At 44.5% G+C, this 18694-nt stretch overlaps 1 protein-coding gene across 3 annotated transcripts in view; it reads right to left on the bottom strand.

The window, feature by feature from the left end:
- The window catches only part of MYRIP (myosin VIIA and Rab interacting protein), a 533041-nt gene that overhangs the window by 135831 nt on the left and 378516 nt on the right, over positions 1-18694 (bottom strand). For all 3 annotated transcript variants that reach the window (XM_068236299.1, XM_068236301.1, XM_068236300.1), the window contains exon 4: positions 2500-2636. In XM_068236299.1, the coding sequence (XP_068092400.1) occupies positions 2500-2636 (137 nt within the window). The remainder of the gene's footprint in view (positions 1-2499; positions 2637-18694) is intronic.

Genomic DNA, 18694 nt, shown 5'->3' with positions numbered 1-18694 from the left:
TTATGGTGTTTTGTGTCAGGTGTTCTCAATGTTGCTCTTCCACTTTACATATGGTGAGAAGGTATTACAAGTTTTACCATCAACAGTGAAGAAAAACAGTTCACACATGATGTGGCGGAGCAGTGCTTTTCAGCGTTGCTAGATTTGAGCGCAGCCGGCGCCTCCATAGACTTCAATAGGAATCATTCCTATTCAAGCGCTCAGTGAGTAACGTCGGCTCCGTCAGAAGACGGAGCCGAGGTTGCTTAAAACATAATAATTCGGCCTCCAGCAATTGCTGGAAGCCGAATTATTTCATTCCCCCACTATCCATGTCGGCCTGGAGGGGGAATAGTAATTACATCGGCCCAGACTTGTGCAGAAGCAGGATTAGCCATATACCGCTGTGTCCTGCGCCCAAGTCTACCGCCGCCGTTTTCAAATGTACTCTGATGTGGAATATATCTCAACTGCCCAGCAGATGGGTAGGCTCTTGGGAAGCAGTAGATTGCAATTAGAAATGCCACAGACAACTCAAGTAAATGCCTCAGCTTCCTGTTCACCATTTCCAGGGCCTTGTCATTGTGCCCCAGGTTTCCAATGACCAAAAGGTATGCCCAACCTTTCCAGTTTACCTGTAGTATTTTCTCAGCTTTTTAGACCCCACCCATAGTATGCCCCCATTTTATACATAGATATCTTAATTTAAAAAAGACGTGCTCATCAAGTTTAACCACTTGAGGCTCACTATACCTCAAATCCAGAGGAAAGAAAAGCCACAAGAACAGAAGCAATCTTATCTCACTGACTCGATCAAAGCATCAACTTTTCACACCTAGCTATTATAGCTGTGACTGCCCTTTAAAGTAAGAAAAGTATTCAAGTTTCTTTTAATTGCAAGTGTAGAATTTTCCATAACTACTTCTACTGATAAGATATTGCCCCGTAGTGTGTATGCAGTTTTGCATTACCCCACAATGTGAATCAATTTTGTACCGCCCCTTTGTAAGGTGTAATCCAGTTTTGTAGGATCCCCCTAATGTTTGCCTCACTTCTCAGTTCCTCCTTGCGTATTCTCTCTTAATTAGTGCCCCATCCATTGTAATTGCACTGTGACCACTAGCAGATACTTTGACCACACTGTGTTCACCGACCAAGACTTTGACTGCTAATTTTGCACTAATTTTGCAGTAGACTTTCTTGGTTCTTTCCAACTTGATCCAACAGTAAAGCCTTCCTTCTAACAGCATAGTTACTATTCTAAGCAAGTGTGGTGACTCCTGTCTACTTTCTTCCTGACCTGATAGCCAGTAAGAGGATACTCACTTGCATCCTAGTCAACTTAACAGTGGGTCAGGGAGGCAGAACCCGCAGGCACAGTTTGACTCAGCATTTGGACCAAACCTGTCCTTATGTTAAACCAACATGACTGGAATGTGGGGGGGGGGGGGGGGGGGGGCAGAGCAAAACAGGGTAGACCATAAACAACAACAATTGTAAAGCGCTTTTCTTCTATAGGACTCATAACGCATAAAGAGTAGCATAGGTCAGTAGCAGATGGTAGAAAAGACTTGGGATAGTGGTGGTGTCCCAGCTGAAAAGTATTGGTTATGGCAGTTGAAGAGGCAGGTCTGGGGGCAGAGGAGATAAGGGTAAGGAAATGGGAAGGGTATATTAGGAAAGGGCTTCTATTGATTGGATTTTTCTTTTTCATTATGAAGAAAAGGGGTAGCATAATCCGAGCAACTAGGTAGTGAAACTGGGAAAGTAGTAGAGGTCTTTTCCAGGAGGTAGGTATCACAAAAGATGGTTGGCTGAGAAGGGTGAAGTTGCAAGTGCATTCACCCAGTTGGCACAAAACCCCTCTGAACTCGGTTATAATGGAGTTGCTAAACAGGAGGTGTTCCCATGACATGCTGATTTGTTTTAGTGGAAAAGCTCTTTACCTCTTCCTGGTTGGTTAGTTGGATTATACGGTTTTGATTTGACTTTTACCACTGTGTAAGGTCAAGTACAGTACAGTATGTATAATGTATGAGTATTCTCTTAATCAAAGAACTGATGCATCTATTTAAAGCACAGTGTCTGAGTGATTATTCAGGAGGGCAAGGTAAAGGTAAAGCCGAGGGGCTGAAGGTCACCAGGTCTAGATGAAGGGAGGTCTTGAACCATTTTTCAGTCATGGGTGATCCTGGTCTTGTAGAGTGTCAGCATAAGATGAAAGTGGGCATCCCTGTTATTCTCTGACTGCCCCTTGCTGTACCCCTCTGAAGATGACCCTGTATTCACATTATCATTTTTTTAAAGGATCTGAAAGGGTATTGCACACAGCTACAACTATATAAGCAAACAATATGTTTACCCAAAAAGAAATATCAAACGCTGTTAAAATGGAGGCCAGCCACCAATGAGGTAGGCAATGGCCGTAACTTGCAGAAGATATTTTAATAGTAGCATTGCTTATTCCACATTATAGAATCAAACTGAATGTTGCATGTTCCCTCCAGAAAATCTTCTTACCTAATATTTCAGCACTTGCTCCTGTCTCAAGTCGGTGCTTTCTGTACAAATTCTTTAGTACTTTGGCACTCCCAAAACGTTTGAAACGACTTTTCACATTGTTGTAATACCATTCCAGTGATTGTGTTCTCAGGAGCCTGTATAAGAAATGTTGGCACAGATAAGCATGTTGCATCTGTTTCTGGAAGAGCACAAACATTTGTATGTTAAGATAATTTTATATTGACAGTTACATGAATTTTGGAGTCTTGTAAGAGGTACTCTGTTCTGAATGGGCATTTCTGAGACTTAGATTCCCCATTCTTAACCTGATGTGACAATGTAGTTTCTTGTGTACATTTCCTAGCTTCTTTGAGGCCCCGAGTGTCACAACACTCTCTTTTGTATATAATGTGTCTTAATCAGCTACCCAAGAAAATTATATTCACACATTCATTAGAACTTCAACATTTCAAATGTACCTACCTGTTGTATATGATACTTAAACGAGTAATGCCTTTGTTAAAGTAACCCTGAACTGGAGAAAATAAATAAATAACTGAAGCCCATGGTGGGCTACATTACCTTTTCAGTAGTGTGCTGCCACTGCTCGTTGTCTTCTGGGTCCCCCCATTCTTAGTCCCCGGTGGTCTTAATATTTAATGGAATCCTCCAGTTGAATATGAAAAAAAGGAAGCCCTAGTGACTGTGTGTGGATAGGAACTACACAGGCACAAGTTCCAAACCGTGTGAGCACAGAGAAAGCAAGCGCTTCTTTATGGGCGCAGTCTTTCACTGCACTTACACATCTCAAAATTTGCGATTGCGTACTTCAGAATAGCTCTGCACCACTCAGAGGGACTTCCGGGTGATGCGGGAGCTACAGGGACTGGGAAAGGGGGGGGGGCCCTGAGGACAACCAGCAGCACACTTCTATAAAGGTAATCTAGCCCACCATGGGCTTCATGTAATAGATTTTACCCCGGTTCAGGGATATTTTAAGTTTCAGTCATAAAAATGGGAGAAGTTCAGGTCTGGATTATTGACCAAGCAGACCAAGCAACTGACTGGAGGTCAAGGGGGCCCATAAAGATTTATTGCCTCTGTCCATGTGGTCCTTAAGAAACTCTTAAAAGCCTGTACCCACAATGTGATTTTCCAGATGATTTTTTCCGATGACCGGTGATACTTTGAGTGACGAGAGATAGTTTCCACGATCTTGTGATGTGGGTAAAGGTGGACGATAATGGTTAAGCATCATGTGGCGATAACAACCGGCATGGCAGATCGAATCTTTAAAATCCCTGCCAACTCAACACAAAATACTGCTTTAGCTTGACTTCTGTTAGCACCTGTTGTGTCACATCGCATGTGCCGAACACCAGGAAGATGGATCATGGAACGATCAGAGTGAGGGGGACGTCGCTTGTTCCATCTTCCTCCTTCGAGTGATGAGTATTCATCTTTAGAGTGGACGTGGTGGATGTGGATATTTAAGTGGATGTGGACATTTAGGTGGATGTGGTGTTGGGCGGACTGTGAGCAAGATGAAGTTAGCAGCTGACCCACCTCCAACAGGGAGACAAAGTTTTATGCAGTTTTAAATGTTTTACTTTTTATTGTACATGCATGTCCTAGTTGTGTAATTAAATATAACTATATCAGACCAATGTCTGTTCAAAGTTTTTCCAGCAAGTATTGTCAATTGATCTACGGCCAACAGGTGACTCTGGAATTATGGAGAGGAGGCTTTACTTAAAGGAATACTATCGGTTGAAACGACTTTTTTTTTAATACTCTATATTAGTGTACACATTACCACTAGTTCTAGGGGCACTTTATTTATTCACCCAGGTCTCTCTGTCGCTATCCTTGCTTAAAAATTCATTTCTCACACAGCTCATAGTTTGGGTCACCCTGAGCTGCTTGGTTACTCTGTCACACAGCTCACAAATATATTTCACTGTGTCACTCACAGCATGCAGCAGACATGAGGAGAAATAGGCTGATCTGAGGTGGTAACAGGTAACTAAATGAGCTGGAATATTGCTTGAATATAACTAGCTATACCACGAGTCTGTGTTTACACTCAGACTGGCTGCCTGCTTGAGGTGATTCACTCCAGGCTGCATCCACTTTACAAGCTGTTGAGAGGGGCAGACCACTGTCTACAATTAGCATTATTAGTATCTTTATCAGTCAAGAGAAGCAAAGATAATAAACACACATTGCTAGAATCTTTAACCACTTACCACCATATCAATAAGATTCTTTCAGCAAGGTGATAATTAAACTATAAACTGAGGAGTTGATAGCATCTCCCCTTTGCAGAGACATGGTCTAGCCCTCTGGGAGCTCAGTATTAGATACATTTTGTATCCAACACTGACGCCAAAACTGATGGAGGATTTTACAGCTAAGAGGAACAGCTGTGTGAGGAATCAAATTGCTCCTAGTACTTGCCCTAATGTGTGCTACAACATACAGCATTTAAAAATAAATGCATACATCGATAGTATTCCTTTAAGCTCATATTGTAGAGATCTGACCAGTGGTCATTTAAAGTGCATTGGATTGATGAAGAATGAGCCAGCACAGAGCCTACAAACTGAACAAACAAAGGGAGATCCCATTATATGAGCTTAGTGATGATCTGATCAGTGGCCACTTCACGTAGGGGCAATTCCCCACATGTGCCGTGAGGTAGTGGAGTCTGTACAGACAATATTGTGCTATGTACTGTATATTGGGCCGCACGGTGGTGTAGTGGTTAACGCTCTCGCCTTGCAGCGCTGGGTCCCTGGTTCGAATGCCAGCCAGGGCAACATTTGCAAGGAGTTTATATGTTCTCCCCGTGTCTGCATGGTTTTCCTCCGGGCACTCTGGTTTCCTCCCACATTCCAAAAACATGCAGATAAGTTAATTGGCTTCCCCCTAAAAAATAAATTGGCCCTAGACTATGATACATGTACTACACAATATAGACATATGACTATGGTAGGGACTAGATTGTGAGCCCCTCTTAGGGACAGTTAGTAACAAGACAATATACTCTGTACAGCGCTGCGTAATATGTCGGCGCTATATAAACACATAAATAAATAAATATTTTTGTTTTATTTTCAGGAGAAGATATTCTTTTGGATTTGAATCTTGCTAATTTGTGTGGATTTTGAATATATATTGGAGCAGCACTGAAGGACTCTACATATCTCCTGGATCTATGTAAATGAGGCTGCCAAATACAGGACCAATCTCCTGAAAAGTAAGTAGAAGGCAAAACACTTTTATCTATCTGCAAAAAGACTCTTGATAAAGTTAAAGTGCTGAAAATTTTAAATGGTAATTAAATCTCTCAGTTGGGAGTTGCATGAACCAGATTCTACTTGTACTGTCATGGCTGCTATTTACACTTCACATTACAATTCCAGCTCTTAAACTGAAAAAAAAAATGTCAGAATGTATCAAAGTTTTATTTACCATTCATAATCAACACATACAATTGTGTCATAAGTTGTTTTTTTTAGTTCAGGTTTACATTAAAGCTGTCATAAATGTATAATGCTATTGAAGCAAGTAAGGACGTGGCACCAAGAACCTGATATACAGTGCTGCCCATAATTATTCATACCCCTGGCAAATTTTGACTTAAAATTAGTTTTTTTTAGTCAGCAGGTAATTTTTTGATGGAAATGACATACCGTATTTTTCGGACTATAAGACGCACTTTTTCTTCCCCAAAAGTGGGGGGAAAAAGTCAGTGCGTCTTATAGTCCGAATGCATGGCCAGATGTCCCCCAAAAGCAGGTGTAGGACATACTGAAAGCCTTCAGAGCCCGTGGCTGGATAGGCGCTGCATCCTGCTTCCTCTTTCTGCGTCCAGTATATCTGACTTACTTCGCATGATGCAGATGCAGAGGCTCTGGCTGCAGCATATGCCACCCGCTTTCCTTCCGCTGCTATGTCTGCCACTGTCGGGACCCAGGACATCCATCACATGCCGTCATCTTCACTTCTGCCGCTACCAGGACATGCTGCCTGCTTCCCTTCAGCCACTGCCAGGACCCAGCCACGACATCCATCACATGTCGTCCGCTTCCCTTCCGCCGCTACAGGGACCAAGGACATGCCGGGCACGTCACTTCCGCCGCTACAGGGGACCAAGGACATGCCGGGCACTTCACTTCCACCGCTATGGGGACCAAAGACATGCCGGGCATTTCACTTCTGCCGCTACGGGGACCAAAGATATGCCGGGCACTTCACTTCCGCCGGCTACGGGGACCCAGGACATGCCGGGCACTTCACTTCCGCCGCTACGGGGACCAAGGACATGCCGGGCACTTCACTTCCGCCGCTACGGGGACCAAGGACATGCCGGGCACTTCACTGCCGCCGCTACGGGGACCCAGGAAAATGCCAGCCACTACATTTCCGCCGCTATAGGGACCCAGGACACGCCGTCCGCTTCACTTCCGCCGCTACGGGGAACCAGGAAAACGCCGGCCACTACACTTCCACCGCTAAAGGGACCCAGGACACGCCGCCTGCTTTACTTACACTGCTCCGGGGACCCAGGACATGCCGCCCTCTTCACAACCCAGGACATCAGCGGCACTGAATCACGTGGGCAATCAGCTGGAGCTGCCCCTGTGATCTCCAGCATCTGATCCTTGCCACCGATGCAGTGCGACCGCGACACTCTAGGACTGCAGGGTACCTTAGATGCCATCCCCATTGACAGTAGTCCAGATTCAACAGCCTGTCCTGTAGGATCGGTAAGCATGAAACATGCATTTATAGCCTAGTGTAACTAGTGGGGGCATTGTAGCTTAGTGTAGGCAGTGGGGGCATTCTTACTTAGTGTAGGCAGTAGGGGCATTCTTGCTTAGTGTAGGCAGTGGGGGTATTCTTGCTTATTGTAGGCAATAGGGGCATTGTAGCTTAGTATACTGTATGTTTTGGGGGCATTATAGTTTAGTCTACGTTTTGGGGGCAGCAGGGTTTAGTATAGCTGGTGAGGCAGCAAGGGTTAATGTAAGAGAGTTACTGTAGCTGGGGGGGCATCAGGGGTTAGTGTAGCTGGGCGGTGTAGCTTAGATGAAGACAGTTTGAGGGAGAAGGTCCATAAGATGCCCCTGCACCATAGACGCACCAGGTTTAGTATTATTTTATTTCCCCCTGATTTTTGCCCTCTAAACCTAGGTGCGTCTTATAGTCCGGAGCGTCTTATAGTCCGAAAAATACGGTAGGTGTCTCCCAAAAGATAATAAGGTAATATACAATAGGCATTATAGTGTGTGTGTGAGGGGGTGGGGGGGGGGGGGTGTCAGCTTTTATTTACATTTGAGCTGTCCAGTCAAAATTATTTACACCCTTTACAAACTGTCACAGTCTGTGGGAAAATCCAAAGTTCTATACCATTCCACATAGTCCAAGCTGTTCTAAAGCATCCTAATTACTCTGATAAATTGGGAACAGCTGTTTTAATCAACTCAACAGGTGAAACACAGCAGCTCTCTGCAGTTGGTTTGTGGACAGTCATGGCTAAAACAAAGGAGCTCAGTGAGGACCTGCGGCTGCGCATTGTGGCTGCTCACAAGTCAAGAAAGGGCTACAAGGCCATTTCTAAATGTTTACAAGTTCCAGTGGCTACAGTGCAAAGTATTATTAAAAAATACAAGATGTCCCGCACTGTGGGAAATCTCAGATGATGTGGTCGGAAGCCAAAAGTGACACCTGTGCTGGCCAGGAGGATAGTGATAGAGGTGAAAAAGAATCCAAGGATCACCACCAAGGCCATCCTGGTGAATCTAGGCTCTACTGGTGGCAATGTCTCAAGGCAGACAATCCAATGGGCACTGCACACTGCTGGGTTCCATTGATGCAGACCAAAGAGGGTGCCACGTCACTAGATAAGGCACACAAAAGCTCACTTGGCCTTTGCAAATGCTCATCTGGACAAAAAAGAAGACTTCTGGTCTTCTGTGTTATGGTCAGATGAAACAAAAATTGAATTGTTTGGTCACAATGATGTTTCCTTCATTTGGCGAAAAAAAAGAAAAAGCCTTCAATCTACAGAACACCATCCCCACTGTCAAACATGGTGGTGGGAACCTAATGCTTTGGGGGTGTTTTTCAGCCAATGGACCAGGGAACCTAATCACAGCAAACGGCACCATGATAAAAGAGCAATACATGAGGATTCTCAATGACAACATCATGCAGTCTGCAGAGAAACTTGGCTTTGGGCACCAGTGGACATTTCAGAATGACAATGACCCAAAACAGACAGCAAAAGTGATGAAGAAATGGTTAGCAGACAACAACATTAATGTTTTGGAGTGGCCCAGCCAGAGTCCTGGCTTGAATCCAATTGAGAATCTGTGGAGGGAGCTAAAGATCAGGGTGATGGCAAGAAGACCCTCCAACCTGAAAGATTTGGAGCTCATTGCTAAAGATGAATGGGCAAACATACCCCTGGAGACATGCAAAAAGCTGGTCTGCAATTATAGGAAGCATTTGATTGCTGTAATAGCAAGTAAAGGCTTTTCTATTGATTATTGAGAAGGGCATGAATAATTTTGGACTGGACACTTTTTGCTCAAATGTAAATACAATCTGTGAAATGTTTTCTTTTCACAATAATGCCTCTTGTACACCATCTTACTATCTTTTGGGAGACACCTATGTCATTTCCCATCAAAAAATTACTTGCTGGATGAATGAAAGTAACTTTAAGTCAAAATTTGCCAGGGTATGAATAATTATGGGCAGCACTGTTCCTACAGTTACAATGAGAAAGAAAGCTAACTAAATGAGAGGAAACAGTACAAAGTTATCAGCTTCTGAAAAAGTTTTGGGGAAATGCTGATCACATCTAAAACATAACTTGTCCCAAGTGTAACTTGAAAGATGTGTGCTATTTCCAGAAGGTAGCGGATGTTTCCTGCACATCATCACTTCTTTAATGTGCTGTAATCATTAATTTTTGCTGCACTGCAGAGCATTGGTTCTTTTTTTCCATAAATTGCAATAAACTGGGTCTGATTTACTAAAGTGAAGGATGGCAGTTTGCTATCCTTGAGCTTAGTACATTGGTTGTGCCGATTATAACCACATTGGACACAAATGCGTCCACCCCAGGCAGCAATGCAGCCATGATGTGCAGAAGCCATGGACTCCTGTGAAGTTCAGCAATTCAGGAGACATAAATTACTCTACAGCAATGAATAGGGAATAGGGAATAGGGCATGTGCATCTTTTCCTGTCAAAGTGTTTGACTGGCTCCATTGAAATAAATAGGGAAAATTGCATACATGTGCATCTTTCCCTGTCACAATATTTATCAAAGTAATGTGCTGTGGTGGCCTTTTGGTACAAAGTTTAAACCATACCAGTCCTGCTGATTTCTTTGGCTGCAGTAGTGTATGAATCACACACTTTAAATAAGCATGCAGTTAATCTGGCCAGGCTTGGGTCAGAGCACCTGATCTGCACGTTTGTTCAGGGTCTGTAGCAGTATTATAGGCAAAAGTACCAGCAGGACAGCCAGGAAATTTGCATTCTTTAAAAGGAAATAAATAGGTCATCTTCCATATCCCTTCTCACTACAGGTGTGCTTTAAATGAAATGAAACACAAAACTGAAAAACAGCGTGGCATATAATGCATGCTAAGAACAAATACAATTGTTTTCTGCTGTTATTTGTTTACTGATGTTGTACATTGACTTTACACTGTTGTTGTTTACTGCAGTGGAATTGTTCTTTTGTCTGTGTGCCAGGGATCTGCTAGGGATGTACAGTGCTGCCCATAATTATTCATACCCCTGGCAAATTTTGACTTAAAGTTACTTTTATTCAACCAGCAAGTCATTTTTTTGACGGGAAATGACATAGGTGTCTCTCAAAAGATATTAAGATCATGTACGAGGCATTATTGTAAGAGGTATTATTGTGGGAGAAAAACATTTCTCAGCTTTTATTTACATTTGAGCAAAAAGTGTCCAGTCCAAAATTATTCATGCCCTTCTCAATAATCAATAGAAAAGCCTTTATTGACTATTACAGCAATGCAAAGCTTCCTATAATTGCAGACCAGCTTTCTGCGTGTCTCCACAGGTATTTTTGCCCATTCATCTTTAGCAATGAGCTCCAAATCTTTCAGGCTAGAGGGTCTTCGTGGCAGCACCCTGATCTTTAGACCCTCCACAGATTCTCAATTGAATTCAAGCCAGGACTCTGGCTGGGCCACTTGACAACATTAATGTTGTTGTCTTCTAACCATTTTTGCTGTGTGTTTTGGGTCATTGTCATGCTGAAATGTCCACTGGTGCCCAAGGCCAAGTTTCTCTGCAGACTGCATGATGTTGTCATTGAGAATCCTAATGTGTTGCTCATTTTTCATGGTGCCATTTACTGTGATTAGGTTCCCTGGTCCAATGGCTGAAAACACTCCCAAAGCATTAGGTTCTCACCACCATGTTTGACAGTGGGGATGGTGTTCTTTGGGTTGAAGGCTTCTCCTTTTTTACGCCAAATGAAGGAAACATCTTTGTGACCAAACAATTCAATTTTTGTTTCATCTGGCCATAGCACAGAAGACCAGAAGTCTTCTTCTTTGTTCAGATAAGCATTTGAAAAGGCAAAGTGAGGTTTTGTGTGCCTTCTCTGGAGAAGTGGCATCCTCCTTGGTCTGCATCCATGAAACCCAGCAGTGTGCAGTGTCTGTTGGAGTGTCTGCCTAAAAACCTTGCCACTAGTAGAGCCTAGATTCACCAGGATGGCCTTGGTGGTGATCCTTGGATTTTTTTTCACCTTTCTCACAATCCTCCTGGCCAGCACAAGTGTCACTTTTGGCTTCCGACCACGTCCTCTGAGATTTTCCACAGTCTGGAACATCTTGTATTTTTAATAATACTTTGCACTGTAACCACTGGAACTTGAGAACATTTTTAAATTGCCTTGTGGTAATTTCCTAACGTGTGAGCAGCCACAATGTGCAGCCGCAGGTCCTCACTGAGCTCCTTTGTCTTAGCCATAACTGTCCACAAACCAACTGCACAGAGCTGCTGTTTTTAACCTGTAGAGTTGTTTAGAACAGCTTAAGGTGGCATAATGTATAAATAAAGTATTTTCCTGAAACGCATCTAATGCGAAAATATAGTCGCAACCACTAAGCGCATGACGCCGGGAGGTGGATAAGCTGACACGCAGCGCGGCAGGAACCGGAAATGAGGAGTAACCAGAGTGGAACGCATTCAGTTCCATGTGGGAAGCGGAAGTGAATGCTGATGGCGGCGAGCGGTGCACTTTCGAACATGGAATGGTAGGTAATGATGTTTTAATATTTTTATTATAAAAGACTTGATTGCCCGCCCACTCTCAATACCCCTGAGGATGGCAGAAGGCCAAAACTGGTCAGGTTGAAAGCGGGCAAGTACCAGCACAACGTGCCAGTGGTGAGGTGCTTTAGTACCACTGAAAGTGGGAAGCGAATATTGCCGGTGGGTTCTATGGGAAATAGGACCCACAAAAGTGAGTGTCTTATACCTGTACATCTGTACCCTGTTTACTATTAAAGTTGGATCAATGCTTTTGAAACTGAGGGAGTCCCCTGTATATCTGCTTTATATCTCCCTGGTGTGAGTGTCTGCAGAGTTCCACTAAGAGGAGAGGAGGGACGGCCCAAGATCAGTTTGGCTTATTGAAACTTCAGCGCAGCAGCTTTCTGCTTGTTGATTAAAACAGCTGTTCCCAATTAATCAGGGTAATTGGGATGCTGTACAACAGCTTGGACTACTTGGAATGGTATAGAACTTTAGATTTTCCCACAAACTGTGACAGTTTGTGAAGGGTATGAATAATTTTGGACTGGGCACTTTTTGCTCAAATGTAAAAAAAGGCTGAGAAATGTTTTTTCCCCCCACAATAATGCCTCTTGTATATCATCTTATTATCTTTTGGGAGACACCTATGTAATTTCCTGTAAAAAAAAAACACACATGCTGGTTGAATAAAACAAAAGTAACTTCAAGTCAAAATTTGTCATGGGTGTGAATAATTATGGGCAGCACTGTAGCTTTTGTTCTAAAGATTTTCATAGCATTCAGTAGGTGTTTGTTGATTTACTAGCCTGCTAGTGGAGAAAGACTGGAGAGATAGGAGTCTGGAGTGACTAGAGCAGGGGTAGGGAAGCTATGGATTGGGAGCCAGATGTGGCTCTTTTGATGGCTACATCTGTCTTACAGTCAGGAGTTCATTCACTAAGCTACATTGCTCAAGCAGTGCAGCTTCGTGTGGCAGAGCAAGTAAAATTTTCAGAGTAGGCACGCTACTGCTGTAGCGTGCACTACTAACTTACTCGCGCTCCCCCCAAAACTAACGACCACTCCAGTTGTCCCACCCTGGATCCTGTCAGGTCCCCTGTCTTTGTAGGGCGAGATCCCCACACTTTGATTGGCCCAATAGGCTGCCTGTCACTTGTAGGCTGCCTATTGGGCCAAAGTGTGGGGATCTCGTACTACAAAGTGAATCAACCCCCATGCTAGCTAATTGTACAACCTGTTAGTCAGTATTTCTCCTGTCTGGCTCTCGGGGAAATTGCTGATGTTGCTGAAACCCAAGAAAAGCTGTCTAACACTTCAGCTGCCCGAAGGATCAACTGTATACACATCACCATGGCAACAAGCATGTGAGCCCTCTGCTACGCATGTGCACTGTGCCAGTTTGAAACATACTGTATGACTCTCACAGAATTACATTTTAAAATATGTGGCATTTATGGCTCTCTCAGCCAAAAAGATACCTGATGAGAGGGCCGGATGCTGTAGTCTGGAATGTAGCTTCCTACTGCTTAAATTGGGATAAACCATCAGCCATCAATTCCATGTCTGCTGCTCACTGTTATACCATGACTCATTATTGAGAGCAGTAGTATATTTGAACTTTGATCATTGATATCTGTGGCTACTTTGGACTGGGAATAAGAAAAACATGTAAGATCCATTTGGGTGATGGACAAATTACCAGCTGCTGTACAACTGCTAAATGAAGTAGGCAACATGCACTGACCTCATTCCTCCTGGAACAGTTCACAAGGGTGTGAGATGCCTCCTGACCTTGCAGTTATGGAAAAACATTAGCTACAAGTAATCTCTCAATGCTGAAGGGAGTCCTGGCACACAAAATGCATTTTTCATTCTGAGAATCTCAGAAAAAAAATAGGGCAGAGGGACGATGATCGGCGGACAACGGGGCGGCTTCAATTGGCCGAGGAGGTTGAAAATAGCATTGCTCAGGCATCGGGGTCATTAACGACCAGCTAACGCCCATAGGCATCAGCAGGTCTTAAGTGGGTTACCATGGAAATGGCCGCTCGATTGAGCGGCCTTTCCATGTCAGTTCACGGAGGGTGTCTCCGTTAACAGCCGGAGAGCCGCCGATCGCGGCTCGCCGGCAAAATGTAAACACGCGGGGAAGAAATCCCTGCTGTTTACATCATACGGCGCTGCTGCGCAGTAGCGCCGTAGGGCAGATCAGCGATCCCCGGCCTCTGATTGGCCGGGGATCGCCGTCATTTGATAGGCTGAAGCCTATCCTACAGCACAGCCAGAGCGAGAGGGCGGAAGAGGTAGGGAGGGCAGAAAATGCTGCGGAGGGGGGCTTTGAGGAGTCCCCCCCCCCCCCGCTCGGCCACACAGAGCGGCGGCGATCAGACCCCCCCAGCAGGTCATCCCCCTAGTGGGGAAAAAAGGGGGGAAGTCTGATCGCCCTGCTGTATTCACGATCTGTGCTGCGGGCTGCAGAGCCCACGCAGCACAGATCTCTAAAACACAGCCTGGTCCTTAAGTGGTTAAGGATTAGACAGTACAGATTCTTAACAACACCTGAAGCCTGAGCAGGATCGACTGGCGGGCGCTGTACACACATAACAATAATTGGCTGAAACAGCCTTTATCGGCCGTTTCAGCCTGTGGTTATCGCAGAGCCGGATTAAGGCTAAATGGGGCCCTAAGCAAAGTAACCGATTTGGGCCCCCCATCATGTCGTAATAGAATCAGAAGATGCAGCTGCACAGCAACATGCCACACACACCGGGGCAGCCAAGCTACTGGTTGCTATGGGAAACAGCCCGCTTTCCTCTGTGCGTGCACAATGCAGGGAATAGCAGCGGCAAAATGCATAGTGAGAGATGAATGGCTGGAACATTTGCACTCAGGGGCTGGGGCACCCCTGTGAAGAGGGCGCCAGATATCACAGCAGCAGCACTTTCCCCCTGCATCTCCAGCCTGGCAATAGCAGAAAGCTCTGGATATCGCCAAACCGGAAGCCGTTCCTCAGACATAATTACATAACCACCCCCACCACCGAACAACCGATTTCCTCCCAAACTAGACAGCCACCATGCAGCCTTCATCCCAGTGAATACGATAGTCCAGCAGAGAAGGCAGCCGCAACGGGGGAGAATGACAGCACCAGATGGCTCACATTCACCTATTGCAATCCAAGCAATAGAGGTCCCGTCATCCGGAGCCCATCTGTCTCCTCTAGAGTGCTGCCGCTCTGTTCCTACTACTATTACTACTTCCTACTTCCTGTCTGATCTGAGAATCAGGAAGTTCAGAGCGAGCGGCTGCACTGTAGAAGAGACAGATGGGTTTCAGACGACGGGATCTCTATCGCTTGGGTCATGGATAGGTGAGTGAGCATTTGCCATCTGCTGCTATCATTTTTGCTGCAGCTGTGGTTCTCTGTGGGAAGGGAGGGAGGAGTGGGCAGCGGCAGAGCGCACAGTAGCAGGAGGGGGACCTAGGAGGAAAGTCTGGCTCTGAAGACAATCAGCAGCGCACGGCATCATTTGACAAGACAAGACAAATAACATTTATATTGCGCTTTTCTCCTGGCGGACTCAAAGCACCAGAGCTGCAGCCACTAGGACGCGTCCTATAGGCAGTAGCAGTGTTAGAGAGACTTGCCTAAGGTCTCCTACTGAATAGGTGCTGGCTTACTGAACAGGCAGAGCGAGATTCGAACCCTGGTCTCCTGTGTCAGAGGCAGAGCCCTTAAAGGGACTCCGAGCAGTGCCTGTGGGTATGCCTTTAAGCATACCCACAACTAATTAATAACATCCTCACACCTACCAGAATGATGTTTGTAATTATATTCCCCTGGGTTTCTTATATTTCATTGCATTGTGCTGAATCGAGCTGCCGACTTTGGAGAAAAGTCATCCTGTGTAATACAATATAACTATGGAAAGATGCATATCATTTTGAAGCTCTCCTCTCCTCTTTCCAATGATGGATAAACTGCCACCCTACGCCTTTTAGTTTTCGCGACCGAAATTGCCGTGGCCACGATTTCGATCGCGAAAATAGTGAAAACTGAAAGGCATAGGGTGGCGGTTTATATATAGTATTGGAAAGAGGAGAAAGAGAGCTTTAAAATGATATGCAACTTTCCATAGTTACTGCACTGCTCAGAGTCCCTTTAACCATTATACCATCCAGCCACCGCTGACAGGATGGCGAGGGCTGGTTTATGTGCTGATGGGGCCCCTTTGACTCTGAATGGGGCCCCAAGCGACTGCTTTTGTTGCCTGGTCGGTAATCCGGCCCTGGGTTATCGCATGTGTGTATGTAGCTTTATAGACAGACACATGCACTTTTCAGTGACTACGGTGGGATACATGCTCCGAACCTGGATCAAAGGTTAGACTGCTGGAATAACACACCCCACAGATCATGTGTGTGTGTGTCACAGGTTTTATTTGAAACAGTTGTAAAGGATCAGACGCAGCCCCCCCCCCCCCCCCCCAGCACACACACACACACACACACACACACGCACGCACACACACACACACGTGCTTGTCTACTAAATGTGCAATCACATCTAAAGGTTAGTAAATAAATGTAATGGCTATCATTCATAAAAGTGTGCTCGGTAAAAAAAATCCAGGCGGGAAAATACCGCATTCGGTATGTTAGACTTCTGTGTGCTCAGTCATAAAAATGTTTACAGTTGCGATAGCAGTGCGGTATTTTCCCGAACTAGGCTGGCTCTAGGCTAGTGGTAGGCTTGCGGAAACAGGAGAAGCTGCCTTAGTTGATACATTTTCTCCTCCAGAGACAGTGTTAGAATAGAAGAGGCAGCCCCAGCATCCCTTTAGATGTGCATTTTGTTAAAAACTGCCTCTGTTTGCCCTGAATCTGCGCTGAATCTGTCTATTAGTCTTTCTAAACAATCTATTTAATTGCCACAGCTTAGAAGAACTTCAAGAAATGTTACACATGCAGGATTTCTGATGTTAAATATATATGAAAACAGGTACCCAAGGGGTTAAAAAACACAGCCTGGGTATTCTGGGATGCCTTTTTTGTTCTGCTCTCACTGCTGCTGCCTGGAAGGTCTGTCTCCATTAACTTAGCTGGTATCCGAATGCTTATCGCCACATCCAAGGGTGCAGTATTCTCCGTACTGATTCCGCCTGCTCTAATCTTTATGAATTGACATATGGTGACATGTGTTGAGATAATCACCGCACAAGGCTGTAATTTATCGCTCTGCTTGGGACTGTCAGCTTTTCATGCGGAAACAGCTTTTATGAATAGACATTTTGCTAAGTGCTCGGTAAAGTCAGCTGTTTTCAGCATTTCCGCATGCAGGGATGCTTTATGAATGTAGTCACCCTACTAGGATAAGTCAATCATTTAATTCTATGTTTCAAGAATCCAAATAAATTACCCAACTGTTTCAGTGGTACAGCTGGTCCCCTTGTCAAGATGTAGTGGACAGGACAGCATAGTGCAGACAATACAAAACAAAGTTTTAATGCTACATTGCAAGGGTAATGCTATGCTATACCGGTAATGTGCGTGTCGCTATGAGGTTAATGGGCGGTGCTCCCCAGCCAGTAACTGGTACTGGTAAAATTACCATGTGCTGCCTGCCTTCACGGCAGTTTACTGCATTAGATCCATTGATAAAGAGTGAAAGTAAGATAGCTAGATAAACTTTTTCAAAGTAGCATATTTATCTTTAACATTAACTGAATGATTGATTACATATGTATAAGTATTTGGCCTATTTATATAACATACAGAACAGAAAAATATTTTTCACTTTTTTTGTTCTTTAATTTTGAAAACTTGTTTGCCACTTTTATAATGCCACATTTATGAAAGTGAGAACAGGATTTGTTCCCTGACGATCAGGCTTTCAGCATATTGAATTTCAGTACCCCAATTATCCTGAAGTTGAGATCAGATGCTTCATTCACTTGAATGGAGTATTCAGCACTCTGGACCATTAGTTCTAGCCACAATGTTATTTTAGAAGTAGCAGTATGCAGCCTATTGACTTTTATTGCAGCTGCTACTGCTTCTTTTTAAAGGGTATTTGAAACAAAATTCCTCCGTTCCATGATATCATCACTATCACTTTCTCTGTGGGTCTATAAAGTGCCAGGTATGTCTGATCACCACTTTTTATAAATTGCCCCATACAAACAAACAAGTTTCTCTTCACTGTGCAGCTGCAGCTCCTAGAAGTACATTCTTTTTTCAAATAAAGCTTTCTGTGAAGTGTTATGTTTTTATAAAACCAAGATTAAAAGAGGAAATCATCATCTAAATATTACTTCTGTCTTCTTTTGTTTTTAAATGTGCTTTGAGTAGAATATATTGATCTTATTTCTGTTACCATATTGCTGCAATACCACTGGCAGCTCCATCTACTTATAAAGCAGTGAAAACTCATTTTGATGTCTACATTCCTCATGCATGTCATTATCACCCTGAAATCAGCCCAGTCATTGTGAGGCAATGATAACTTAATTCTCCTTACACGCTTGGCTCAATACTGTACCACTGATTTTTATATTGTCGGTTAATTGTGAGTTAAAAGTCATTCTGATGCTCTAGAGCAGTGATTCCCAACCGCTGTGCCGCGGCACACTAGTGTGCCGCGGCATGGTGCCAGGTGTGCCGTCCAGTACGCTGGAGGGGGGAAGCAGCGCTAGAAGGAGGGGCAGTGGAGGCAGCGGTGGGGAGGGGGGAAATATCCCTCCCCTCCCTCACCTGGGACCCCTCCTTCTGCCTCTCTCCCCCTCCATTTAGCGGTGGCAAGTGCAGGGCGGCTCGGCGGCGGGGAGACATGCGCAGACTTACCAGTTCTGCGTTCCAAGCGCCGGCAGCGTCATGTCGTCAGATC

The sequence above is a fragment of the Hyperolius riggenbachi genome, chromosome 5 (assembly GCF_040937935.1).
Source record: "Hyperolius riggenbachi isolate aHypRig1 chromosome 5, aHypRig1.pri, whole genome shotgun sequence".
Classification (NCBI taxonomy): domain Eukaryota; kingdom Metazoa; phylum Chordata; class Amphibia; order Anura; family Hyperoliidae; genus Hyperolius; species Hyperolius riggenbachi.
Note: the sequence above shows the minus strand (reverse complement) of the source record. Positions and strands in the feature narration are given on the sequence as shown.